The 23556-nt window shown below is 34.7% G+C and overlaps 1 protein-coding gene across 4 annotated transcripts; it reads right to left on the bottom strand.

The window, feature by feature from the left end:
* Positions 1–590: 590 nt before the first annotated feature.
* Positions 591–21779, bottom strand: LOC126969552 (sialin-like). 4 transcript variants are annotated; one of them, XM_050815062.1, is made up of 9 exons: positions 21630–21779; positions 19033–19235; positions 15067–15303; positions 13631–13840; positions 12956–13123; positions 10300–10516; positions 8866–8987; positions 2208–2324; positions 591–912 (listed from the first exon to the last, which is right to left on the bottom strand). In XM_050815062.1, the coding sequence occupies exons 1-9, from the start codon at positions 21718–21720 to the stop codon at positions 649–651; spliced, it is 1629 nt and encodes a 542-aa protein (XP_050671019.1). In that variant the 5' UTR covers positions 21721–21779; the 3' UTR covers positions 591–648. The 4 variants fall into 4 exon arrangements, with proteins under 4 accessions (XP_050671019.1, XP_050671020.1, XP_050671022.1 ...); XM_050815063.1 differs by lacking the exons at positions 19033–19235; positions 21630–21779 and having other exon boundaries at positions 15067–16757; XM_050815064.1 differs by lacking the exons at positions 591–912; positions 2208–2324; positions 8866–8987 and having other exon boundaries at positions 10307–10516; positions 12933–13123.
* Positions 21780–23556: the final 1777 nt, after the last annotated feature.

Below are 23556 nucleotides of genomic sequence, written 5' to 3'. Positions count from 1 at the left end.
AGATCAATGTAACTGAAATGTCTCATAAGGTGTAGTATAATAAAATATTGTTATGCATTTACTAGGGGGTACAGTTAATAGGGGGCACGAGAGGACGTAGTATTGACAGCGAACTTTTCCCATGTGATACATAATGTTTTGCATAACACAGACGATAACAGAGAGATATTATATTGTGTGTTTGAAGTGATACCAGTTCTTATAGTTAAATGTCCCCTCAATACTTTCACTACTTTGTCTGTTTTTGTCTATTATGATAATATTCACCAGGGAGGCTCCTTTGCACAGGATACCAGCTTGATTATGGGTACCACAACGGTGCCTATTTCTGCCGTGAAGTGAAACACAGTAATGTGTAAACATTACTGTGTTTCGATGTGAAGGGCGCCGTAGCTAGTGAAATTAGGTACTGGGTAAATGAGAAAAAACATCTTACGTCTCAAGCTGACGAGCTCAGTTGTAGTGCCGCACAGAATTTTTGGGTTTTGTGAGAATCCTGAGCGACACTGCATTGATCAATTACCATCAGCTGAGCGTCACGCTCGTCTCGTCTCTTATTGTTAAAAAAAACTAATATCAATAAAACGCACTCTTTTCAACTAATTTATTTTAAAATATCTACACATTACCTATTCATTATTATAAAAATTACTTAGTGACTGGTGTTTCATTCTTATCTGCTTCTACTTTTATCGTTTCTTCATTATCACTTATAAGCACCACGGTGAGTGATTTGTGTGGTACGTCATCTTTTATAATCGGGCCGTGTTTCCAACTGGGTGGGTATCCAAATTGTCTAACATCATCCCACCACTGCTGTTTACCATCTGCCAGGATAGCGTAGCCAATGTTCGATCCAACCATTACCACAAATGTTACCCAAAATGCAGTTCTCCATTGAATCAGCGTTGACTATGGAAAAAATTATTATCTTAATTCAAAACAATTCCTTCAAATAACATTTTTTTGGGAGAATTTGAAGAAATTGTAAGTATGAGTCAAACTTATCGAAAGCAAATAGGTTTTAAGAACGTATATGTTCTTAAGCTTTTTGATCAGAAAACGTTGTGACGCACTGTAAATGTGTGAGGAACTGTCGTTTACGTATGGAACTGTGGAATGAGATTACTTTTGAGTATTCACGCCTTAAAGGCAAGCAACCTGTCACTTATACGGTTTTATAAAAGAGCTGATGATTTTGATCACTTAATATTAACAGCAATGATGAGTTTTGGTATTTTTCACGATGAGCGGGCATAGTCAGACTTAGGTCACATACGCCCACCGCGATGATCGAACGCACTGGCCGGCGGTTGGCCGCCAGTTTTTGTGGTAGCAAGGGAGCTGCAGCAGCCGCGTGCAGTGTGCCGCAAGTACACTCGTGCGCGGCTGCGGGTTTGGTTGTCGGTCAGTCTGTGGCTGGCCTTCATTCGCGCATGATGTGCTGATGATGGATTTTTTAACAACTGCGGTTGACCAACCGCGACTTGCGTTTTGCTTTACGGCGTGCCGCATCGCAGCACGCCGCCTTCCAAACCGCGTGCTGTTCCAAACCGCCTAGTGCGCATAAGACCTTAGGCTGCGCCTTAGTGGCGGCGCAACGCGCAGGCGGAATGAACGGTGCATTAAACAATTGTTCGACATGTTTGAACTTGTCCGGAGTGCTAGTGGGCGCGCATATATTTGCACAGCCCACTCTACTGGCGGATGCGGTCATCAATACGCGTATTTTGTTTTTACTCGCGGATAGTGAAGTGAAATGTCGCAAATTAATGACTTTCCTACTGAAGATTATGAACACTACTTTACATATTATGTACCTGCGTTGTTCTGAATACTGTAAACGTTTAATGTCGTTTCGATATCGACGTTATTAAAAACAAAAGTAAAATAAACACAGCACACGTACGCATCAACTTTTCCGCGTGCATTACGGACAGGTATCGACTTGTAAGTCCGCTCTGCAATCCGCCATACACGCACTGTGCCTCAGGACGCACACTCAAAAGAGAGAAAATTTAAACAGAGTTAAGTTAGTCGCTATATCCATCTAGTATAGTGTGAAGTGGTATCTTTATTTAAAATATATATTCAGTAAGTGACACAGTCAATACAATTAAAAAAGATGCAACTATAGTAACCTAGACGTTTTTCTACAGTTGTTTTAAAAATAATAATAGTAAAAGCTTTATTCCATGTTGACTTACGTCAGGCGTCAGTAGGCCTATTAAGTGTGGTGAAATGATTCCAGCAAATGTTGTCACGGTGTTTATAATGGCTGTAACTGAACCCGCGTAATTTGGTGCCACATCCAGCGTGTTCACCTAAAAACATATTATTTGTATTTATTACAGAACTAGCTGACCCAGCAAACATTGTATTGCCATATAAAGTAATAAGAAAAAATTCAATAATTAAAATTTTTGGGGTATAAAAAATACAGGACTACAGATTCCTATTACCTACCAAATATTATTAAATCGTACATAAAATGTAACGTACTACAATAATTATTATATTCGATTGCCATCTTGCATGTTATTCTATTGCATCCAGAGATATAGGGTTATAGGTAACAGAATAATAATATAAAAATCGCGATTCAAAATGGGGTTGATCGTAGGTGGGTGAAAATTTGAATTGGTATGTATTTTGTAATGCTGAATAATAAAAAAAATAAAAAAATGTCAAAAAAATAAATAAAAAACTAACGCACGTAGCGGTAATCGTGAAAGCGCTTTTGCACTACGATCAGAGTCCTAGACGTAGAATTATTTCTACGATTGACGGAAAGAAATCGGATGATGGTAGCCGGATCTAGTGCGTAAACTAATATAGAAATAGTTCTACGACTGCTCCGGATCGTGTTTTAATGGATACGGATTGGATTGGGATGGGACGTTGTGCGAATGCACTCTCACTCACAAAGATAGAAGGATGATAGATAGTTAGCAACTGTAGTAAATCTACCAACTATATCTAGTTAGCTAAAATTAAGTTTACTTTTTACCTCCGGAAAAAGTTACAAAGATAAAAACTTTTAAACTATTCTTTTAATTTGATTTCTGAACAACGGGGGACACATTGAAGGTAGACCAGTGGGAGGCTCCTTTGCACAGGATGCCGGCTAGATTATGGGTACCACAACGGCGCCTATTTCTGCCCGTAAAGCAGTAATGTGTAAGCATTACTGTGTTTCGACCTGAAGGGCACCGTAGCTAGTGAAATTACTGGGCAAATGAGACTTAACATCTTGTCTCAAGGTGACGAGCGCAGTTGTAGTGCGGCTCAGAATTTTTGGGGTTTTTTTTTTTATTATTTTTTTTTTATTTAGTCCACAAAACTGACTACAATTGTATGGATTGCAAAGTAGTAAAATATACAAAAATACTATTTATCAATTGAGTCTACTGGATGTGGACGTGGCATGCGTGATTAAGTGAAACAATAACTACAGCGCAACAAAACACGCTTAACAAACAAGCTTGATAAAAACAGGCTTTATTCTAACAGACAAAAAAAAAAGATCAACAGATTACTTACTTGCTAACTTATCTATGTAATTAATTTATTTTTTATTTTGGGTATATTGTCACAGAAGATATCTATATCATCTCTGTAATAATTTGCAAAAAATAAAGCGGACTATGATCACCAAGTTTGGTTCTGCTTTGTGGCAAACAGAAAGTCTTGCGATTATGTAAGCGGCTACAATCACGAGGCACAACGAACTTCAAGCGTTCAAGTAAATCAGGCGCGTCAATGTGTCCCTTCATTAGCTTTGCCAAGAATATAACATCTGCAATCTTTCTGCGGTCTTTAAGTGATTTCATTCTATAGTAAGAGAGACGAGAGTCGTACGAAAACAATTTATTACATTTGAAGTCTTTGTAAGATAGATGGTATAGAAACCGTTTTTGAATTTGTTCTATTCTATCGGAATGAACTTGATACCCTGGACTCCATACCGTGCTGCAATATTCAAGGATACTGCGGACAACACTGTTGTAAACGAGTATTGATAAACTGGGATCCTTAAATATTTTCATTTGTCTGTAGACTAGCCCAGATATTTTTGACGTTTTAGATGTTATTTGTTCTATGTGTGGGCGAAAACTTAAAGCCGAGTCTATTATAACACCAAGGTCTCTGATACTATAAACTTCCTTAAGACTAACATTGTTTATTTTATATACGTAGTCTAACGGATTTTTCTTTCTGGTAAATTTAATGTGGAAACATTTTTCAATATTTAAGGATATTCCATTTGTGGTGCACCAAGAGTGAACAGCATCAATATCATTTTGTACTGTTGTCACGTCAGCTTGGTTGTTAATAGTTTTGTAAATTTTCATATCATCTACAAACAATTTGAATTTAGAATTTAACTTGAGTGCCAAATCATTTATGAAAATTAAAAAGAATGTGGGACCTAAATGTGATCCTTGAGGTACACCCGATGATATTTTTATCTCATAGGACTTGAAACCATTAACAGCAACTAGTTGTGACCGATTTCTTAAGTAAGATTCACACCAACGCAACAATGAGCCATGAATTCCCAAAAACTCAATTTTTGACAGTAAAATATTATGGTTCATCATATCGAAAGCTTTTTGAAAATCAGTGTAAATTGCATGTACCTCACCAGTAGCATCTACAACCTCTGCGATGTCTGAAATATAACTAACTAAGTTCGAGGTAGTGGATTTCCGAGGGCGAAACCCGTGTTGATTAGGATCGAGATATGGAGCTATATGAGAATATATTACTTTTTGAATTAGACTTTCTAAGACCTTTCCACATATTGATAAAACAGATATAGGCCGGTAGTTTTTTATATCTTTTGAGTTGCCGGACTTATGGACTGGTGTGACATATGCAATTTTCCATTTGGTAGGAAATATGCCCGTTTGCAAAGAACAATTATATATGAGAGTTAGTGGTTTAACTAATTGGTGTGCGCATTTTTTTAGAAATATTGGAGCAATAAGATCTGGACCTTAAGTGAATCCAAGTTTAAAAGGTGTTTTAAAACTTCCTCTTCAGTTAATTGACAACTACCGAGTGGAGCATTGGGAATAATATTGCTTAGGTGTGGTGCATTTCCTACGTGACAGTTACTGGTGTTAGTATAGACCGATGAAAAATGTTTAGCAAAGGCGTCGCATATATTCTTTCCTCCTTTGTCCACAAAATAATCCAGACTCATTTCGTTCGGAATACAATTGGACCATTTTTACGTTGCTGTTTAAAAAACTTCCAAAAGTAGGTAGGATCATCATGGATAGTGTCGACAACGCGTTTTGTAAAATTGTCATAACAACATTTTATCATGATGGCACAACGTTCGAGTAGTAATTCGTATGATAATTTGTCCATTGAGTTGTTATATTTTTTACTTTTATAGTGGATTTTTGCTTTTTCTTTAAGTGGTCGTAACAGTGGACCTGAGAACCATATAGGATAGTGACTATCTCGCGGTTTCCGCATGGGTGTATGTCTATAAATAATGGGCATTAGTGTCTGGTAAAATATTTCTAGTTTTGCATCGACCGAAGAGACATTGTGAAATAGAGACAACCAATTAATTTTATCCAGTTCATTACAGACATTACCATTGTCACATAAGAAGAAGTTGAGAAATGGTGTACGAGAAGGTTTCATGTAGCGGTTACAATTTACTTTTAAGTTAATTTGTAGGGCTGGATGATGGTTGTCTATTGTGACCAAAGCATTTTCTTCTTTTTTTACTTGAATCCAATCTGTATTATTTATAAGAACTAAGTGTAAAAAACGTTCGTTTATATTTTGAATAGGATTGCATTGTTTCAGGTTATTGAAATCAACATGCTCTTTAAAGAGAGATTCAATATTATTACATAGTTGACCAGACATTAAGCCGTTTCCATTCGGATCAGCTGCCCAAGAGATGTTAGATAAATTGAAATCACCAACAATAATAGTGGGTGAATCTTGAGATATTTTGTTATTACAAATATCTGTCACACTTTTAAAAAAACATTCTAAGTAATCTTCTTTTACAGGCGGTGGAACGTAAACACCACAAAAATATATAAAAATATTATGACTGACTTTAATCGCTATCCATAGATCTTCACATACAGTTTCCCATTCGTACTTCCTTACAGACTCAAATTTTTTACTAACAGCAATTGCTACGCCCCCCCCCCCCTTCTTTTTTATGGTAAGATAGTGGACACGAAGAGCGATCTCGCCTATGTAAAATATAACGACTATCTAGGATTTCATTATCGAAAACCGTGTTGTTCAACCAAGTTTCGGTTAAGATTATTAGATCGTAGTCCTGACATAGAGCCGCTGTATAGATATCCTCTGTTTGGTCCGTAAACCTCGTACATTTTGATAAAAAAAAATTTAACGCGAATTTTATACAATAAAAATGTTACTGCATGCTTATATAAATTATTTACTAATTTAAGCCGTTAAGAGTTTCAATATTTTTTATCCACAGTGCTGCAGCTTCATTGTTTTTCCGAACAAATACACGACCATTTCTTACCCACACATATTCATATTTCTTTTCTTTCGCAGCTAGTCTAGTGGCAGCATGTAACTTTTTATTCTTATATAATGAATATTTTATGATAAATGTTCCATGATATATATGGGTGTGTTTTGGCCAGCGAAACCCAAATGAGATGTATTCACCTTATTTTGTGGATTTTTCCTATTAAAGCGTTTTACGGCAGCGAGTAAGTCATCACGAACTCTTTGATTAGACAATGTCAATACGATACTTCGCGGACGCTGAGACATTGTGTCCATCTTAGCAACTCTGTGGAAGTTCAGTATGCTGCTATCTGATAATTCGCAAGAGACAACCGATGCCATCTGCTGAATAATGGTGAGGATATTCTCATTTTTGATTTCCGGGATACATTGAAGCTCTATGTTACAATCTCTGGCTTGCTGCTCTAGGTGATCGATATTGCTATTTAATTCTGTCATTTGCGATCGCAAGTTTTGGTTTTCCACATTAAGATTTGAGAGGATCTTTTTGGATTCTTCATTTAAACCAATCTGGTCATCATAAGCATTAGACAAGTATTGCACAGACTTTGTTAGCTCATCGACTTCCTCCTTCAGTGTTTAAAATTTACCTCCAAGGTCTCTTACTTCTTTCTGGACTTCGGTAAGCTTGGCATCGAACTTATTTAGACATGTTTGTTGGTTTTCAAAGTGCTCCTTCATTTCTCGACGCAAATTTCTTATTTCGTTTATAACCTCTTGATTTTGGCCACTTGTCATACCCAAAAGCGGCGGCAAGACGGTAGCATTATCGGGTGATTGTTGCTTGCGGTTTCTGCCTTGAATTGGTGTGTTACTATTGTCATGTTTTGGCTTTCTAGCCGTGCAAGAAGGACAGACCCATGTCGCTCGATTTGATGGAGTGACGTCATCATAGTTTAAGCACTCACTATGATACAATAGAGCGCAACTCACGACAGAGCACTTCAATCTTTTTTGTGTGACTAAGACATTGTTATTGCAGGCTGAACATAAGCCGAGCATTTTCGGTTAAAATAACAATATTACGACAGCAGAAAATCAAGAAAACTTTTTTCACAAACACGCAGTGTACTGCAAAACTTAGCGAGCAAGCGAAGCGTCAAATGTCAATATCAAAAATACTTTTTCACAAACACGCAGTGTACTGCGAAATTTTAAAGGGAGCAATGTACGTCGAAGCGTCAAATGTCAATGTTGAAACTTGATTGAGTTGTCGTGTCTTTGAGCTTCTTTGACAACTGATCTTATTTAACCTCAAAAACTACTTACTTTTGTTTATTCAGCACTATCATACATAACTTTATTTACCACTTCACGCGTAGATTTTTAGCGGCGATTACTAGCAAATGTTAATAGATTACAATTATTATGTTTTTAGCACTGATGCACTTGTTTTAAATCACAGTTTTTAATTAAAATGCAGGAGCTATTTTCAAGAATCCTGAGCGGCACTGCATTGTAATGGGCAGGGCGTATCAATTACCATCAGCTGAACGTGCTGCTCGTCTTGTCCCTTATTTCATAAAAAAAAGAACAAAATTGTTGTTTTTATTTAATTCCGAGCTTTTAAATATTTATTCGCCTTTTAGACCTTCTCTAGACTTCCACAAATAATTCAAAACACTAAAAATTCACAGAAATATTTTCTCAGATGATTTATAATAATATCTTCGATACATATTTTTATTGCATTTGTAATATTTTTTTTAAATGAGGTTAACTAAGATTGAACTCTTGGATTGGACTCCGCTGCGCTCCAACTAAATACCGCAGTACCTACCTAAGAACTAAACTAAGCTTTTTTATTACGGCAACTGTAGTACTAGTAGTACGGTAGTATTAGTTTTTTGAATGGAAAAGGAGGACAAGGTTACCTGGTGTTTAGTGATCACCGCCGCCCACATTCTCTTGTAACACCAGAGGATTCACAGGAGCGTTGCCAGCCTTTAAGGAAGGTGGACGCGCTTTTCTAAGAAGGTAGGAGGAAGTAAGGAAGGTAATGTCATATCGTCCCGGAAACACCACTCAAGGAAGCTCATTCCACACTGGTAGAAAGCTCCTTGAAAACCGCACTGTGGAGGACCGCCACATATCCAGATGGTGGGGATGATATCCTATTTTGTGGCGTGTCGTGCGAACGTGGGATTCGGCGGCAGGAATCAAAAGGAAGGTTGTTTTATTAGTTTATTATTATAAGATGTTTTATTATTTTGAATTAGTCGCCGCACTTTGCGACTACGCCTCCGGTATCCAGTTGAAGAGCAGAGGAGACCAATCCCTAATATAAGGAAGTTATTTACATTTACCAACCTTCATTCCGCTGTTGTATCCACCCATACATCCCATGGCCAGTATAAAATATGTTGTTGCAGCGTTTCTGTTACACCCGGCATAGGAAGCACATACTAACAAAATTGCGGGGAAAGTCGATCCTGTAATATTAAAAGATATCCATATATTTTCAGATTGCCTATCACAAATATTCTATGATTCTATAATAAACTTAACAAGTACAACAGTTCTAGTGGACGTAATTGTAGCATATTTAAAAAATGTCCCTTGTAATAAATCCTTTAATTAATATAGAATATCAAAACGACTTATTGAACGTCAAAATCAATCACCCAATCGATAAGATTCCTTTGAAAAATGGACTCAAAAACTTTTAGCGGGTTTCTTTTTATTATAATAATAAAATCAAATAGCATTAAAATATTACATTCATTTGATAAACTGAATGTGGTCGCTCCACTTCCAATGTATGTTATCATTTAGAAAGTCATAAGGGAACAATTGGATCATCGATGTAAATAAGAAAAATAAACGCTCCAAGAATAGACCCTTGTGGTATCCACACATTGAGATCAGTTCTATGAGATCTCCTACGATTCGCATATTATATATAATTATGAGATATTATGTCTTCACTTCTCATTAATGGTTTCATGTCGGAAGGTTACTTTTATTGACAAGTTGATAATCATTATAAGCCAAAGTTACAAAGCTTGCATAGCTAACAATATTATTAAACAAAACCATTAACTTTATGAAAGTTCATTTACGTCCTTTATGAATAGGATGATGTCTGGTCGATGATGAAACGGTGATTAATGTTATCTTGGAATGCACAGGAGTCAACCTAACTTTTATAGATCCGAATTCGCCACGAGAAGTCAATGCACATCCCAGAGATAATCTGAACTTCTGGAAGGAGCTTGGCTGGTAAAAGTTACTAGCTAACACTGCATGCAAGTTGTATCCAACGTAGGGGTGTAGTGGAAACAGGAATGTTAAATTTTCTCTCCTATTCCTATTGCTTCAGCTGATGGTAATTGATGCGCACAGGATTATGGCCATGTTAAGTCTCATTTTCCCAGTAATTTAACTAGCTACGGCGCCCTTTATACCGAAACACGGTAAATGCTTACACATTACTGCTATATCTTATTATTCCGAATTTCAGCTCTTGTCACTGTTTTGTTAAGATATTTTAATGCTTCTTTAGATATAAATGGACAATTTTTCGGTTCACTGTAGCAAAGGAATATCTAAAATATTAACAAATGAAGGTTTATTTTAATATAAAATATCTTCCTATTAAAATAACGACCACCAAAATCTTCAGCTTTATAAAGTGAATATATATTAATTATTTATTTTGAAATGTGGCAGCACATTTATTGTTTTTTTATACAATATTTATTGATAGTAAAATAAAATATGTATAAAAAAATCATATCATACCAATTGTAGTGTACAATATTCTTCCGTTTCTGACGCTGTACCATTTTTTCTTGATGCCATAGTCACACGAGAAGCCAAAAATAAAACCTGCGACCCATTTTGCAATAAAAGGTAATGATGAAAGTGAACCAGTTGTCGCTATGTCAAATTTGAGGACATCGTGCATATATTTTGGCAAATCTGTAACCATTGTGTAGAATCCCCAGTCATGACCAATCTGGAAATATGTTTATTGTTTTATTATTATTATGCTTATTATTAAATTGATGTCTTTTGTACGCCTATTTTATGTGAAATCCGTCCTGGGTTTAAGCATTTATGGATAAGTCGTTTTTCTAGTCGATCCCGCTTTTCTATTGTGATTTGAGTACTTATTTGTGTTCATTTGTGTGTAGGTTTTCATTAATATTTGAAGCAAGTGGCAATTCTGGTAAGGCTGGTTGTCGCTGAGATTTGCGATTAAAAGAAATATGACAAGCCGTACCACCTAGTGGTAAGCGGCCTCATTTTCTCATACAAGTCTCATGGCCTCAATATGATGACAGCTCATATAGCTCTTTGGTTAGTAACCCTGCTCAGTGAAAACATTTCAACGATGAATATGGATGTTTGTTTCCGAGTCATGGATGTGTATGTACATATGTTTAATATTATTAGATAATGTTTAAGTATATAATAGCACATTGAAGAAGGCTGTGTCTAGATTCGTGCAAGATAGTTTGTGTAAAAGTGCGTCAATATTATTTATTTATTTATTTATTCACTAATAATCCAACAGCTTTATATACCATTACAATAGACTTACAAATAATTTTACAAATATGCCAATTTAAGATTAAGAATAATAGTTACAATACTTTAATAGGTATACATCTGTTATTTAATGCTAATATTATTACATACGTTAATAATAATATTATTTAAGAGGTGTGTGTGTGTGTGTGTGTATAGTGTAGGTGAGTGAGGGTGTAGCTGATTGAGTGTTTTCGTGTTTATGTTATACAATTTTATTTTCGTGTGTTTTAAGTATTGAGATTTCGTGTAAAAAGCGTTGCTTAGACGTCGCAAAAATGTCAGTACCTGCGTACTCGGTATTTATTATATAAGTATGTTATACGTTTTAAAATATTATCATTATTATCATGTTGTCACTTGACATAGCCACATCAGGCGTAATGAAATACGACACCTATTACTTCACACTGTGTCTATTGAAACTTAAGTAAGAAATGCCTCGTGTGCATATAATCACCAGAACCCATATCCTGTTTATCGCACCAAAAAATAACTGATTCATACAATTGAAGATATAGTTAGTTCTTATGCTACCAAATATTCCCAACGTTTGAATGTAAGATTTAATGCATCGGTCAATACCTAACTACTCTTTGCGTCTCCTTTACGGCTATTTATTTACTGTGTGAGCATTTTGACCCATACGGGTATAGTATTTTTTTATATAGAAAAGGAGGACGAATGACCGTACGGGTCACCAGGTGTTAAGTGGGGGGCGGTGATCCACCCCCTATATTCACTTGCAACACCAGAGGAATCACAGTCGTATCGTCCCGGAAACACCGCAGAAGGAAGCTCATTCTACAGCTTCGTGGTACGAGGAAGAAAGCTCCTTGAAAAGTATTATTATATGTCTAAAGGTCCGTGCGAAGGCTCTTCAAACGTAGAGTCCATTGGACTAACAGATATATTTGATCGTTAGTGATCTTCTCTCCATCAGCCTAACGAGCAGGTACGAGGTTCGAGTCTCCTACCAAGAAGCCTGTGCGCGCCTGTGAGCTATATTTTCAGCCTCCAAGGTCCCCGCCCGGCTTCGATGTAAAAGCCTTTAGGGCTATCAACACAGAGGAGGTTTTTAGTTGGTAGGAAGTGTTTATATCCGAGCCCGACATATGGGCCCCGTTTCGGGGTTTTCAATGCGAATATATATTCCTCCTCTCCAGGCTGACGTTTTAAAATTAACTATTTTAAGCACACGAAGTGATAAAGTGACCAGTAAGTTCATAGTTAGTTTAATGCCCTTCTCATTGTAATGCGGTGTGGCTCAGTTTTCTTCAAAGATCAAACTTGTCAGGGACACAGCGATTGCGCTCACCACTAGCTATTGCATCTTTCAAACCAAAATACAATTAATATTACTTGTTCACTAGTAGCTTGTTGCTAGTGTGTTCCATTCTATATTTAGTAACCTCTAACTGGTTACTGGTAAGTCGATATAATTCATTTATTTATTTATACATAATCCGCATATCTTAAAAAGATTTAATTAATACATATAAAGATGATCTGACAGCCAAAAGGGAATTAATATTTTAACGGCCTGAATTTTAAGCAATCAACACAGTAAAACACCATGATTGTATGTATACATATGTGTGTGCAAGTGTGTGTCTGTGTATTTGTATTAGTATCAATGTGATAAAAACACAGGATTTAAACTATGAAAATCTTTTCATAGTTTAAATCCTGTGACAAACCTTACTGACATGAAATGTTTGTCACAGGATTTAAATCTTATTAAAATCATATAATTTTGTATCAACTAATATTCTTTATCTCATTTTTGAATAATATCTCCACCGAAATAAACTTATAATAATAATAATTTTTATATTTACATATAATAGATAACTTTTGATACCCCTGCACATATGAGAGCCCACGCTGCAGGCGAGCGAAATATCGCCTTCCACGGCACTGGATCTTTTTTTGATGTGATTTCAGCTCTTGTCACAGTTTTGCTGAGATATTCCAATTCTTCTTTAGTTATAAATGGATGATCGTTCGGTTCACTGTAGCAAAGGAATGTCTAAAATATTAACAAATGAAGGTTTATATTAATATAAGATAATAATCACATAAACAGTCTGCATTATTCTTTCTTACATAAATTCGTTAATAATAAGTTTTTGGACTGCTTTTAGAGATACAATGACATAATACAGGGATATTTGGTTTAAAGTTGTTGAGTCAAATACATGTAATGAATTCCCGCACTTTTTATAAAATTTTCCAGGCTTTTTTCACTGGCATCATGCCTAGGAGCTTGTATAAGCATTCTTAAAGCTCTTGAAAAACCCCCGGCTTAGACTGTACGCTCCCAATCAAACACTGGAATGTTTTTCTTGGTTGACTTTGCTCAACAATTCCATCAACACTTTCATTCATCCTTATTAAAATACAAAACAACCTCATTATTTCTTTTTAATAATTCTCTTTTCCTCTTTTTCTAAATATCAGAAGCATACTAAGCATAAAATATATTATTATATATTAATTATAAAAACCACATAATATCAAATATTAAAAGTTATACCCATAATATGAACCAAATGACGCCAAATACTCCGAAAAAGTAGAACACATAGGCCCAGTCTCTTCCACCAGACATGATGACACCGGAAATAAATGCACCAAATACATTTCCAAGTAATGCTCCGCCAAATATTAATGCACTTTGAATCGCTCGTTGGTGGGGTGGGGTCCATCTTGACATCATAATCATCATTCCAGGTACTGTGGGTCCCTGAATTATAATCGAATCTTATTTCTGTTCTTTTAAAACAGAGGCGCAAATTGATGGATATCTTATTACACAAGATGCATTTGTTTGTACTTCAATCAGCTTACAAACAAATAAAAAAAATATTTTAGTAAAAAGTTCAGTTACATCTAAAATTAAAATAATTTCTGATTGTATGATGGTCACCACGTTGCGCTTTGGAGGTTTGAATGTAGATTTTGTCATTATCTTTGTGTAGTGCTCCTGAGTTGTGAATTTTTTTTCATCAGTGAAATGGATATTTCTGTACTTCTCACCCAAGAATCGGGAAAGCAAGCATTTCATTCATTCGTCGATCTCTTATGGTCTTTGACAGTCTTTAGGAAAATGACTGACGGCTTAATATTATCCATTTCATTGAAAGAAAATCACTGCAATTCCACTGCACTGCAGTTTTCTTTAACACAACATTCCATTTTTGTCATTTTATATAATTTATTCTGACTATATTTATTTATTATAATGACATTTTATAAGCCTCAAAAAGGGGCTGGTAATTATCGAAGTTTATTATTATTATAAACGCGCTTCAAATTTGAACTTGCTAGAAACTGTCATAACCATAATGTAAAGACCAGGAACAGACATAAACTTATAATGCCTACTACTCGGCTAAGTCGAGTTACAAAGTCTTTTTTGGGGCGATGTATATGCTTTTACAACAAGGTCCCAGAAAATGTTCAAAACAAAAGTATCACGTTATTCAAAAGGATTGTTAAAAACGTTTGTGTGGTAAAGGTTACTATAACATAAATAACTTTCTTAATGATACCACACATTGGGAATGGAGCGATCGCCCTCAGGCTATTAAATAATAAGTTTAAGTGTACAATATTACTTTGTAAACATATTTTTTGATGAAAAAAAAAGGCCCTCTGAGTTTTTTGCGTCACATCCAATTTTGAATAAAAATATTTGAAATTAAATTTGAACTATAATAAAAGATGTGTGACTGTTTTTTTCGCTGTATATATTGACATGGTTATTTGGCTTTAATTTTTTACTATAAAACTGTCTTTAATTATGATTAAATTAATTTTATTTTCATAACAATAATAACATAAATAATAGTGAAAATAAATCCAAATACCCAAACCACGTTTCACCTTAAAAGTCACAATAAAAATATTTTTGAGCAAGTAGCACTAACACTATTTTATAAATAAAAATAATTCTAAATTATCTATTACCTCACCCATTCCTTGTAGCACCCGCAAAATAAAAAGCCAAGTAGAACCTCCTATTCTTATCACGACAGGAGTAATAAATGTAAACATGGCTGTACTCAATAATCCAATCCCAAGAATCCATTTTCCTTTATACTTTTCCGCCAAATAACCTCCTAGAAATTGTGTAATACCGTAACCGTAGTAAAAACCACTCAAAATTAAACCTTGAGTCTCTTCATTCCAGTTGAGCGTAGCATACTGAAATTCACAGCGTGTGAAACAATTATAGTATTCATCGTTCTTTTAACAATACTTTATCAAACAACCATATTAACAGGTTTATTTAGTAAGGAAATTTTGTAATAACAAGAACACGAATAAGGAACACGAATCTTATGAATCAAAGTGGTGGCTAGGGGTTACCATGAGACTGTACTATCTTCTATTCACGTCAAGATTGCATCATAAGACTGCAACTTATAGCATATGGCACATAATAATAATTAGAGTTTAATTATGAAATTGCTGTTGTGGTGCTTTGGTATCTTGTATTCAAATTAAATTTTCTTGTTGCAATCATTTTTAATACAAACTCATTCACATGACAGCTAGAACATGTGGAATCAAATACCGGCTGTTGTTTTCCCGAACCGATGCGACTTAGTGACATTCTAGAAAAGAGCATACTTAAAGGCCGGCATCGCATCTTTTGACCCCTGGTTTTGCGGATGTCCATGGGTGGCTGCCTCACCACGTCCCATCAACCTCTTGCCCGTTTGCCCCCTCTTATACAAAAAAAGGTAGAGCAATTTAGATTTAAATAAAAAAAAAAACAAAAAACAACCGACTTCAAAAACACTTTTCCAAAACAATAGATATAATTTACACTGAAAAGTATAAAAATAATTGCATATTTTATGCAATCTAATTCTAGTTACGATTATTGATATATTTGGAATTGCAATTGCAATAGGACCACGCGGGAAACCTGGTGTTTCAAATAAAAAAAAAATTATTAAAATCAGTTCAGCCAGTAGAAAGTTCTTAGGTAACAAACACAAAAAAAACATACCGACGAATTGAGAACCTCCTCCTTTTTGGAAGTCCGTTAAAAATGTATAACATTGGATAGTTTGACTGACCATAGTTTTTTTCTTTTGGATTTTAAATTAACTGTGCTTCAATACAACTAGCAACATAATAGCTCCTATTAACGCAGGACATTGCTTGAGAAATCGCTTTAACTATACAGAACCTGCATCAAGAAATCAAACGACATCTCCCGTACTTGCTAGACCTGACTCCAACCGACTAGTATGCTCTCCCTGATTTGGACACTTTTTTACAGTTAACATATTTCTCATGACACATTAAAATATTTTCTTGTCAAGAAGCAATGCAAGCAGCAAATTCTTTCAGTGAGTTTATTCAATCCAGCGGGCCTACCATGAACTCTTATTGTGATTCAACTGACGATCTAAAATGAACTGCCTTGTTATTTCATACCACGACGTTATTAGAGCGATCGAATTTAGGTAGACGTCAAATCAAGTTCGAAATTGAATCGCAAACTGTTTTAGTTCGTTTGTTCATTCATACCATGAGGTAATATTTCAACCTAAACTGGATAGCTTGTGTCAAACTGAGCGATTCAAAAAAAGTTGCTAGTTTCTTAGCTGAAAGTGAATCGTGTTGTTAATAACTTTCAAAAAATAGTGAAAACATACAGAAAAGGAACATATAATTGATGAAAGAATGAATATATTGAACTATTTTGTAAAATAAAATACTGAAATTGAAAATACTAAAGACAATGTAGTAAGGCCCCTGGCTTAAAGCCTGTTAGCAAGAACGAATTAAAAAAAGTGTTCTATGTGCTCCTGTCTAATCAAAAAAAATGCATGGAGGTGCGTTCATAACTCGTTTTACTTAGTTTATTTTTACGAAAACACATAAATATGTTACTATTATTGCTTAATGGTTTATAATTACACGCTATAAAGAGCGATTTTAGAATGTATTTGTAGTAATTACTATGCAAGAAAACCGCTAAAATCATATAATTTTAGGCTTTGAAACGCAACGCTTGTGGTTCGAGTAAGAGAGACAGGCTTATGCAAAGATAGTACAATTTCATCTCGTTCTCACACCGTGGACCACAGACAAAATTCTTTCGTTCATTCTTCCATAAGCGATTCAAACGCCATTCAGTTAAAGGTACTTCATGGTACGAATCTTTGCGATTCAGTTTAGGTACCTAAACTGAACTGAAGTTAGGCAAACTGAAAAGTTGATGGTAGGCCTCCAGGTCCCTAGAGTTAATACTGCAAAAATATAAGTGGATGGCAAAAATATATAGATTGTTTTCAATTTATATACACAATTTTTCAGTATAAAATGACAATTTCAAACATTAACCCTTAATTATTATTCTGCTACGTAGTTAAAGAAAAACGTAAGATAACGCCACCTAGATAGGTGTACCATGTAGCAGATGCTACATGGCACATAATATTTGCTACATTGTAAATGCTTATGGCAGGCGCCACGACAGCTAGCGAATTTAGTTTGCTAATGAACTTAACATCGTATGTCTCATTGATGCCGCTCAGAATTCAGCAAGGATGCACTGCACTGCACACGTATATAACAAGCGAATGTATTCTTCGTCTCGTCAGTTTTTGTCATAAAAAGAATTTCTCAATAAAATATGTAAAAATATACAAGTTATCGTTTTTAGGGTTCCGTAGCCAAATGGCAAAAAACGGAACCCTTATAGATTCGTCATACCTATCTGTCTGTCTGTTCGTCCGTATGTCAGAGCAACTTTTTCCGAAACTACCATACATGGTATCTATGGATAGATCTTTAATCATAATATTGAGGTTTCTAATATAATTTTAATATATTTTTTCTAAACTGTATAGTTTGCGCGAGAGACACTTCCAAAGTGGCAAACTAAAAAAAAAAATTCATGTATATTACCTTCTTCTTCCACCGAACATTGGTTTGAAGGAGATCTAGTTAGTAGTTTTTTAATTGAAAAAAAAAATACATTAATACGAATTAACATTAAAAACATCGATTAAAGTTACAACGAACTACAAGAAATTTTATATTCTGTTACTTGCTGTTACGGAACCCTTCAAGGGAGTCTGAATCGCACTTGGCTGATTTTTTTATGTCACGTTACCATAAAAAACATAACGTTAGTTATACATTAATTAAATATTGCCTAAATACCTATATTTAAATTCACCGAAATAATAATATGACATCATGAATGTTCCTAAAACAAAGATATTAAATAAATATTTGCATATCTACTATCAGTATATTTGATCTCACACTAAATAATTATTTGATTATATTGTCTTGAAGTAGATCATTGCATGAAGTATATCTGTGACTACATTACTATACAAATTAATTAGGAAAAAAATGGACAGTAAATCTATTATCTAGAAACTAATGGTGGGTAAGCATTCGTGACCACTAAACACATTGGATACGACCACGAATACAAAAAATATATGAAAAACCATTTTTGGGATATTTTTTAAATATTATATTTTTATCATTAAAATCATTCATGAATTAAGCATTCCGACGGTAGTCTGTTAATGAAAAAAAAATCTCAATAAAAAATAAACAACATAGGCTGGTATTGTAAAATGTTAGTTAGAAATTATTCTTATTAGAAACCCAAATATGCTTGCACATAGAGATATCAAGTAGAAACTTGCCGTAAGGAAGTACACGGCTATGGTAGTCGGCATCCTGGTCAACTAATTCCATGAAGCTAATTATATTGTCCTGGGAGAATGGAATTCATTAACTAGTATCCAACCAATCAATCACTCGACGAATTTTATCCCCAACTTCAGTGTTCCCTAATTATAATATTAAATATACCTTTTGGCATGACCTAGCTACTTCCGAAAAAGTAGGAAAAAGACAATGTTAAAATATAATATCAAAACTCACCGGCCGTTCAGATATTTTACTAGTAATATTTCTTACAAAATTGTCGCTGGGACATGCATCAGGGTTATAATGATCTGTTTCAATTTTTGTTCTGTTTACCATTTGGGTGATAGCTAGATTTAAGCTCACTCGCATTGTGTATGCATTGCATAGCCCAAACATACCCATTATTCCAAACACCCATCTTTGTTGAATGCAGCAATCTGTATGACAAGGTTACAAAAATAAATTACCAAGACAAATGTTTTCAGTAACATTTAAAGCACCGGAAGTGGAGGATACTTAAGCAGATTTAAATATTATAGGAGATTGATTACTAGAATACAAACTTATTTACTACTAGATTCGATTAAACTTGGAAATTCAGGATAAATTCAGCGGCACGTCTCCTGTTTCCGCGATTATCCTGCTTAATTAGGTTCATTTAGGTAGAGTAATTGTCCAATCAGTCCAGCTCCTTTCAGAAGTACTATACCGTATTTTCTTATGATAATATGAGACAAGCAGGACGTTCAGCTGATGGTAATTGATACGCCCTGCCCATAACGATCTTGTGCCTCTCAGGATTCTTGAACAACCCAAAAATTCTGAGCGATACTACAATTGCGCTTGTCACCTTGAGACTATATGCTAAGTCTCATTTACCCAGTAAATTTCACTAACTACGGCACCCTTCAGACCGAAACACAGTAATGCTTACACATTACTGCTTCAAGGCAGAAATAAGCGCCGTTGTGGTTCCTATAATCTAGCCGACATCCTGTGCAAAGGAGCCTCCTACTGGTGAATAATACCGTGTTTCATCTTTGACCAGACATCCTCTGCACTTACTGTGTAACGCCGATGTGTATGTCTATTTAAGCTGATGAGTCCACGTCTCCGTTTGGGTGATAGTATAGGTATCGCTTCTTTTGACTATCTGCAGCCTGTGAGGTTTGCGCATTGGATTTTATATAGGTTATATAGTAAGTGTCATATAATCAACACTTTGCCGTTTTTTTTTGATTAGATCGCGTTGTGGAACGATCCCTAAATTAAGCAGGTAACATTTTAATTTGGCTTTAAAGATGTTCAAGAGTTTAAAGTAATAACAACTACATAATAATAATACAAAAGTTTGAAGTGTAAATTTTGTATGTATGTATTAGGGTTCTACGGCTAGTGCTCTTCTAGGATTAAAAGTGACAAGACGATCAGCTAATGATACGTGATATACCCTGCCCATTTTAATTCAATTAAGATTCCTGATAGAACCCAAATTTCTGAGTGGCATCGTAATTGTGCTCGTCACTATAAGACATAATAATGTCTTTAGTCTCATTAGCCTTATATTTTACCCAGCTCCGGCACCTTAGAAACTGAACCAAAAAATGCTTGCACATTACTGCTTGATGGCAGAAAAATTCAATGTGGTGCCCACCTAGTTGGCATGCTATGCCTTCACCGCCTCTTCGAGAAAGCCTCCCACTGCCAAGTAGGTATTGTAGATCCCAGATCAAACGAAGCTAATTCTATCCTCGAGGAATAGATTCATTAATAATTAGTTTTGTAGTTATTGTAAGATCACTAAATAAGCCTATTATACCAAATTTTAGTGTTGTTACATAAATATACTCATTGTTTTATTCAATTCAGTGTGTGCCCTTATAGATATATGATATATGCATAGGCATTCTCTAACACCTTCCAATTTTTCTATCTCTAGCATCCTTCCTCTAGTTGGGACCGGGTCTTATCTTTTTCTCATCCTTCTATTTATTCCCTTGCCACTATCAATTCCTTTTTTATAGGCACTATATGATTCGTCCATTGCTACTTTAGTTGGTTTATCTTTACAAGCATGTCTGTCACTGTAGTTTTTAACCAAGTCTGGGGAGAATTCAGGTATCACACATTTTTTTGGTAAATTAGTGTACTTAATTCAACGGATTTCATCACCTCCTTCAGAGACCAGTATATTTATAGCTGTTATTTATTATTATGCTAATTTATTTGGTAGATTGGTATCTTTGTAAGATAACTTGACCTAGGTCAACATATTTTCAAAGTAGTGAAACGTGTGGTTGTTCTTTTTGCCCTCTAGATTTTCGCGGTTGGATAATATTTAACTCTTGTTTATGTTCTCCTTTATGAGAAACCAGTATTTTTTCTAGCTATTACTTATTTCTTACTGATTTCTTTGTTACATTGTTTTTTGTGTGTAAGCAATCACTTGATTTATAATAGGAAAATATATTCTTCTATGTAGTGAGCAAGATTGTTCTAATAAATAATTTTCTTAATTTGATTGTCCGATTCTTCAGTTATTCTTCCTTAACTCTGTGGGTTTTCTGCAATTAAGATAATGTCGCTTGCAAGCCTCAGTTAATTAAGTTTCCTTCCATCTATGCGATAGCCCTTTTGGTCCCAAACCAACTTTCAGAATGTTTTCTGATACCATAGAATATTAGATTTCTTGATTATAATATTGAAGTTTCTAACGTAAGAGTGAAAGTTTTATTTAAAAGTTCCCAAATTATGTCCCATGATCTTTATTACGTTATTTTTGATAATAATCATAGGGCACAAAATATGTATTAAAAAAAATTATAACTTACATTTTCGCAAAGCTTTTACCAGGGTGTTGTCTTTCTTCGGTTCATGAAATATTTTATCATTTAAAAGAGAGTTCTTCTGAAGTTCCGACATATTATCTATGAATATAAATTATAACTGGTATTTAGTATTTCATTACACTTTATCGAAACCACATTTCTGTGGCTTGATAGTAAAATACAAACTTCTGTAACATTATTTATACCGTAAATGGTTATCATTGTACTAACAGTATTTGATATTTGCATTTCAAGAAACACATTTATCATGCAAAGTAAGAAATAGAATAGGAAATAAAATCACTTTTTTTTTTCATCAGTAGGTTTTTAAGAGCGAGTATTCGATTCGCGATAAAAACTTCATGATTTGAGTCTTTTCCAGCGCTATATTGGAATGATGTAAGCATATTATATAATGTGTATAATGATTTTAGAAAAGTTAAGTCTTGATTTAGGACACTTCTATAGTATCCTAAATCAAGACGTAACGGCCGTTCTCAATATACTATCTACAGATAAAGATAAATTACTACCTTCTACTGTCAGTAATTAGCTGTCAATAATCTGAAGCTGTCCCAATATACCCGATAAGTCATTCATATCGCCTTATATTGGGACGTGTCAATTGCAATTTCCATACAAACTTTATATCGCTGGTAAGCTGTACGTAGTCCCATTGACAGACATCGTGTACGGATAAGGTGAGTTACCGTCGATAAGTTTATAAGGATTATCTCAAGTAAGAGACAGACTGAATATTGAAAACGGCCGTAAAAGTATTAAATCTATATCTAAATATAAGTTATCTGTTAGGACGAATATTATGTAGTATTTACATCCACTTTGATGAATACTTGTAATTACTACCATTGTAATGTGATATAATGTTTTATTTTATGCATTTGTTCAGTGGAACAGTCTTAAAGTGAATATGTAATGTAAGAAATATATTATATCCTCACACTTTTTCTTGGAAAAATTATGTATATCATCCATTATATATCAGGAAATGTACAAAATTCACCTGTTTAACAAACTTTCGTGAAGTATATTTTTAGTACGGGTTTTTAGCGGGTTATCACCTGTAAAGTAAATCCTGTGTACAGCGCCTCAACCAGAGAGTTGTACGAATATACCAAGGCTTATGGATCATACGTTACTTGGACTGTTGGATTAAGAGGGCTGGGGCGTATCCCGAGAGACACGGGTTGGAATCCCGCATCAAACTAAATTTGTATTAAAATGATAGCCACCCCAACCTATGCATACTTTATCGGTTTTATATTTTGGATTGGTATGTGATTTATCTCTCAAACGAATGTTCTTAAAAGTTATAAAATAAATTTTGAATTTTTTTTTAATTAAAATAGTCTTCACATCTTTCTATCGGAAAGCCATAATATATTTTAGCAAATTAGTTTTCTTAGTATTTCCCACAACTGTATTGAAAAACGTCATGTGATACAATATTATCTTATCTTATTTATACTTCTATACTAATATTATCTATAAAGAGGAAAGATTTTGTTGTTTTTTTGTTTGCATTGAATAGGCTCCGCAACTACTGAACCGATTTGAATAATTCTTTCCCTGTTGGGAAGCTACATTATCCCCCAGTGTTATAGGCTATTATTTTCAAAAAATTAGGGATCCCTTATAAAAGTCCAGTAATATAACCCAAGGTGTAAAAATACGTACGCGAACGATGTCGCGGGGTATCAGCTAGTACTATATAAAATTCTCGTGTCATAATGTTAGTTACCTTATTCCTTCGAAACGGCTTTACTAGTTTTTACCAAATATTACATGCTTAATCAGTAGGTCTGAGAATCGGCTACTATCTGTTTTTCATCCCTTACATCTATCCCCCTAATTTTTTTTTTATGATTTTCGACGTATTTTTTTTCCGCATTAAAAATACATACAAACC

The sequence above is a fragment of the Leptidea sinapis genome, chromosome 18 (assembly GCF_905404315.1).
Source record: "Leptidea sinapis chromosome 18, ilLepSina1.1, whole genome shotgun sequence".
Lineage (NCBI taxonomy): Eukaryota > Metazoa > Arthropoda > Insecta > Lepidoptera > Pieridae > Leptidea > Leptidea sinapis.
Note: the sequence above shows the minus strand (reverse complement) of the source record. Positions and strands in the feature narration are given on the sequence as shown.